Source organism: Akebia trifoliata, unplaced genomic scaffold (genome assembly GCF_017979445.1).
Source record: "Akebia trifoliata isolate Shusen 1 unplaced genomic scaffold, ASM1797944v1 Contig00333, whole genome shotgun sequence".
Taxonomy (NCBI): Eukaryota; Viridiplantae; Streptophyta; class Magnoliopsida; order Ranunculales; family Lardizabalaceae; genus Akebia; species Akebia trifoliata.
In genome coordinates, this window is record NW_028236968.1 from 47,788 (window position 1) to 53,817 (window position 6,030).

The 6,030-nt window shown below is 34.9% G+C and overlaps 1 protein-coding gene across 2 annotated transcripts; it reads left to right on the forward strand.

Annotated features, from left to right (window-relative positions):
- Window positions 1-149: 149 nt before the first annotated feature.
- On the forward strand, window positions 150-4,595 carry LOC147381618 (putative WD repeat-containing protein C2A9.03). Of its 2 annotated transcripts, none has more exons than XM_086430170.1 (10): window positions 150-402; window positions 751-959; window positions 1,148-1,315; window positions 1,406-1,492; window positions 2,347-2,481; window positions 2,604-2,714; window positions 2,816-2,907; window positions 2,982-3,087; window positions 3,518-3,604; window positions 3,774-4,595. In XM_086430170.1, exons 2-10 carry the CDS (start codon window positions 792-794, stop codon window positions 4,185-4,187), a joined length of 1,368 nt encoding a protein of 455 aa, XP_086286296.1. In that variant the 5' UTR covers window positions 150-402; window positions 751-791; the 3' UTR covers window positions 4,188-4,595. The 2 variants fall into 2 exon arrangements, with proteins under 2 accessions (XP_086286296.1, XP_086286295.1); XM_086430169.1 differs by having other exon boundaries at window positions 151-402; window positions 765-959.
- The last annotated feature ends 1,435 nt before the right edge of the window (window positions 4,596-6,030 follow it).

Sequence of the window (6,030 nt, forward strand, 5' to 3'; positions counted from 1 at the left end):
TCGAGATAAATGTGGTGAATGGGGTTTAGATAACGATTAGAAAAGAAAGTTTTGCTAAATGAACTATTAAGAGAAGTCCTAAAACTTGAGAACTAATTAGAAAGAAATCCCTCCGCTATATTCCTAAGTAATTTTCCAATTTATTATCCACACTCACCGGGCAGGCAGGCAGACAGACAAACAGACCCTTCTGTTGAGAAAAACAACGAAAAGAGTAAAAAAGAGAAGAAAAATAACACATCTTGTGCGTCACATTTTGCCGGAAATATATTTTCGATGTCGCCTGGAAACGTTTTGATCTCTCCCCTTTTAGGTTTTTTCTGATTTTGGTCGATCTCAGATGCAGGCGAGATCCTGATCGAGATCTGAAGATCGAAGAAGCTCGATCTCTTCCTCAGAAAGGTTAGAGAACTTCAAAGATCTTTCTCTTTTTTTCTGTTTTTTTCGTCGATTTTCATAATTCTAGGGTTTTGAAGTTTGATTTTTAGGGTATCTGTTTAATTATGGAAAATAATTATATGCTTTTGATTTGATTTATAAAAGCGACCTTAAGATTTGGTTCGGATTAAACAATTCTAAGGTTTGATTTTATGTTATTTAATTATTATTTTTCCTTCACTGTATGTATGATCAATGATGCGATTGCGCTTCTGAAATCTGAATTGGTTTAGTTTGTGCGTGTGAGTTGGAACATGTATATAGATGATTGGGGTTTTTTAGAGTTCCATTTTAATATCTTGATTTGTGAAGTTTATTTGCCTTAGGAGTTAGAGGTTGCGGGGGAGCGGTGCATGGCCCAATACCACCAAGGAGATGATATGGAGTACATGGAAGATGATTATGAAATGGCTGATGCAGATGATGACATGGCTGATGAAGAATTTGTTGGTAGAGGAGGAATGGGTGGCGACAACTCCGAATCAGATGATGATGATTATGATGAATATCACCACTACTTGGTCCGTCATACACTCTCTTGCAGTGCCAAATTGTACTTAAATTATTATTATTATTTTTTTTATGATCAATCCCATCCAATCTAATCCAACATGTTTGAAAAATTATTCTTCTATTTCCATTGTATTTTTTCTTCTTCAAAGAAATGTAATATGTTTACTGGGAATTATTTTTTGGTGTCCCTTGGCAGAGTCATAAGATAACAGATACTTGTGCGGCACAAGCTAGAAAAGGAAAAGATATTCAAGGAATCCCTTGGAATAAATTAAGCATCACTAGGGATAAGCACAGGCAAACAAGGCTACAACAGTACAAGAACTATGAAAACATTCCACAATCTGGACAAGGCTCAGAGAGGGTAAAAACATCTTTTCTTTGCTGCCAATATCAAACTCCTCTAATGTTAGTTAATGATGATTTTTTTTATTATTATTGTTATTGTAATTAGGAATGCAAACCCACAAAGAAAGGGGGCATGTATTATGAATTCCTGCGCAATACAAGATCTGTGAAATCAACCATCCTTCATTTCCAGGTAAGTTGATGTTAAGTTCTCTTCATGGTTGTATCATCTAGTTACACTTCTGCACAAGCTTAGTAAGGATAAAATGGTGATTATTCATCCAAGGCAATACTTTGAACTGGTCTCCCTCCTCTCCTTCCAAGCAACAGATGCAATATATATATATATAGATATATATGTAGTTTTTAATATCTCAAACTCTCCACTGCAAACTCAATTGAAGTACGTATATCTTAAGTTGCCTCATGCTATGCTCAGAAGAAATATCTCTCCTCCAAAGATACTATGTACAATATATGTGGTATGGTAGATGGAAACTTGAGAAGCCATGTTGCTTTCTATGCCATAAAAAAAATCCATTCCTCTTTTTTCAGATGGCCTAAAAATACTGAATTGAAGGAAACATCTGCAACTTTTTATCTTGAGGAGTATATTGTTAGAGTCTAACCTAGTTAAAGGCCCTCAATGTGTAATTAATCATGCACGCATGGTATGTATGCACTGAGAATCTCTCCCTGTGGTTCACTGAAAAATGTTTGTTAATGAAATGAATTTTAGAAAAAAAATTCATCACCATCCAGGCTATGCCCAGAATATATGGGGTTATCCACGTGAATCCTATTTTTTGGTGTTCTGTTCCATCATGTGCCATAACATGCTATTAATTGGATATGGATTCCAAGTCAAATGCGCAATGTGTATCATATGTGGGTTTATCATCATATCACTGTTCATATAGGGAATTTCGAAAATATTTTATTGTGCTGGATTTTGAAGCATACGCGTAATTAGTTGTTAGCTTTTTGCAGCTTGGGTTTGATGCATATTATGGGACTAACTTATATGTTTATTGTTTGACTTTGCAGCTGAGGAATTTGGTTTGGGCTACATCGAAGCATGATGTGTATCTCATGTCAAAAATTTCTGTCATTCATTGGTCTTCATTAACTCGAAAGAAGTTCGAAGTTCTCAACTTTTCTCGACATGTGGCACCATGCGAGGTGCATTTTTCACGACTTCTGTATTGACCATCTATAGTGCACTTATAAATTTAATGTGGTTGAAACTTGATCACCTAAGAATTTTGTATTGATTGAGGCTACATTTTGTATGATCATAATAGAAACACCCTGGAAGTCTTTTGGAAGGATTTACTCAGACCCAAGTGAGTACATTGGTGGTCAAAGATAAGTTGCTAGTGGCTGGTGGATTTCAGGGTGAACTTATTTGCAAGGTAACATTAGTTCTTTTCTTTGTATAGATCTAGTTTAAAAACACATGAATGCACAAAAGCAAAAAAGACTGAGAAATTCATCTTCACTTGTGAAAATGCAGTATTTAGATAGACCTGGAGTTAGCTTTTGTTCAAAGATAACCTATGATGACAATGCAATAACAAATGCTATTGAGATTTATGACAGTCCAAGGTATGTTGTTTCTTTTCCTTTGGAAGTCTTTCTCTTCACGCATGGAGGCTAACTTAGCTTGAAATTTCACTCAGTGGTTCTGTGCACTTCATGGCTTCAAATAATGACTGCGGAGTTAGAGACTTTGATGCGGACAAATTTCAGCTGTTAAAGCATTTCCGCTTTCCGTGGCCTGTAAATGTAATTCTCTTATATTGATTGATTGTTATTTGGATTTGTATGATTTGAAATATAGCTAGGGATGTGGATTTGCATACAGGCATGGGTATGTTTCATGTACACCTTTTTATTTTAAAATTAAACATGTTTTGCAATTAAAGCATGGTATCGTCAACATCAACTTTCTTCCAATTTTATCTAAAGCCATGTCTTTGCATGATAATCATAAATATCAAGATTCATGAGGTACATGCAAAAAATAAAAATAAAAAAAATAGTTACATGAACATCTTGCATTATAGAGGATTGACAGGGATATGAATTTTCATACGCTGTCGCTGTAAGAAATAGCAGTAGTATCTTTTAGGGCTCCATTATTAACCAGAAAAAAACTCATCACTATCCTCTGGATTTATGATTCTATATTTTATGGATTCTTTTCTGGTTACAGCACACTTCTCTGAGTCCTGATGGTAAGCTCCTTGTCATTGTGGGAGATAATCCTGATGGAATACTGGTGGACTCCTTCACTGGAAAGGTACGTGCCTTCCTGTTTTTTCTTTTTTGGTTTCTGAAGTACTTTATGATTAAATCAAACCACAAAAGAAGAAAAGGAGTTTTGATTATCAAAAATGGTGGGAAAAAAAAACTAACTTTTTTATTTTTATTTTTATTGGTAAACTAACTTTGAGATTTTGGCATTGCAGACGGTGACACCTCTTTGTGGACACTTAGATTTTTCATTTGCATCTGCATGGCACCCCGATGGCCGTACATTCGCCACTGGAAACCAGGACAAGACTTGCCGCATTTGGGATGTTCGGAACCTCTCAAAATCTGTTGCTATCCTCAAGGGTAACCTTGGAGCCATTCGATCGATCCGCTTCACCTCTGATGGGCAGTTTTTGGCGATGGCAGAGCCTGCCGATTTTGTGCATGTCTTTGATGCAAAGAATGGGTATGAGAAGCAGCAAGAGATTGACTTTTTTGGTGAGATCTCTGGTGTGGCTTTCAGTCCAGACACAGAGTCCCTCTTCATTGGAGTTTGGGACCGTACATACGGTAGCCTCCTTCAGTATGGTCGGTGCCGGAACTACTCATATCTTGACTCTTTATTTTGAGATATACCTTAAAGCTACATAATCAACCCACAAATCCTGTGACGACTATGGATATGGCAACAATACTTGTGTATTTGGCGAGCACAGGTTGACATATCTCATGTTACAAGTAGAAACAACAAGAGTGGTAAAATTCTCAGCTATTATGAAGCTTGGTCTGGTCTGGCTCTCGTTATTATTATTATTTTTTTTTTGGTCTTCAATAATGTTGGATATTTACCCCTATGTGGTTATCTTTAAAATGTCTATAAAAAAAAGGAAGGGGGTTATAGAAGAAAATGCAATCGTGAGATGAGCAGAAGAGACAGTCAAGGGTAAAATGACTACCATTACTATCTTCATGTGGAGCTAGTTTGCTATCTATACTTTTAAATATTGGTTTATAAGTTTATTTGGTACCTATTTTTATATATGTTGGAAAACTCTATCCTCCAACTAGGGTTGAGGTTCCCCATCAAACAGACTGTTGAGATGTTAGGTATTCCCTAGAAAAATATGTATTGATCTCTAGGTAATTTTGAGTCTTTTCCTCGTTATCTCCACCGTTTGTTTGATGGGGGCATATCAACTGTGAGTTGAGGTTAGAAAAGTCCTTATAAATATGGGTTAGGTGGAATGTTTCATGCGAACAATATGATTTTTATTTATTTATCATGTCTTAGTAGTTCATTTATTATTTTATCTTTTAATATATAAAATAGGGTTTTTGTCTTTATATAATTATATTTTTGTTTTATAAAAATATTTTACAACATAGAGATCCTTTTTTGGGTTAAAGGGGTTAAAGAGGAACAATAGTAAAAGTAGAGGGATATTAATTTTTATTAAAAAAGAAAAAAAAAAAAAAAAAGGGTAAAAAGGAAAATATAATAAAATTTGGAGGGATATAATTGAAGGTGGGGGTTGGAAAGACAATAAAGTGGAGATATCGTGGATCCCAACTCTACTCTATTTTGCTGTAACTGGAGTGGGTTGCATATACATTTATTGAAAGGAAAAAATCTACACGCTGCCACATCAGTGCAGTGTTGAGAGTAGTGTCAAAGGAAGTCAATTTAGAATGACTCTTATTAAATGAAATTTTCTGTTAATATATTTATTGTATGATAGTCAAATTATCTTTTAATTAATAGACAATAATAAATGTATTTTAAAAACATTTTTAGAAAATCAAGTTGTTGAAGATGGTGCTTGATGTGTGTTTGATGTTGCTCCATTGTCTCCTTATCGATGGTGGTCATTGATTGAGCTTTTGCATACAGTAATTAATGGACGAGGAAATTCTTTTGAAGACTTTCTCACGAAGCATTGGATGTTAGAATTTGTATATTCTTGTATTTTGAATCAATGAATTTGTTTGATGCTTTTTTCTTTCAAGTAATGCATTGTTTAACGCTTTTTTCTTTCAAGTAATGCATTGTTACTTTTGCCAAACCCTTGTTTGAACATAGACTATTGGAAAGGGTTAACTCCACCTGCAACACCTTTACTACCTAAAAGCTCTTAAAATTTTACCCAGAAAGTTATTGAAGCTTTATTGCTTCTTTCCTCCCCGTTGGATTTACCCTACTGGCATCCACTATTGTTCTCCCCAGAAGCTTGTATAATTAAGTTCCTTAAAACAGCTACAAAGTATTTTTAATACTTTTCACATAAAATTCGTGTAAAGAAATTGTAAAGATTTTGAGAGTATAGTATAAACTACAAACTACAAACTACATAGAGGGATTACTTAGGGTATCTAAGTCTGATTTTTCTGGCGCTTCTACCATGTCACAATGTATATTCTTATTTACCAGTAGGCCATCTTCGTATCTGGTGTGTGTGTGTGTGTGACTTCCTC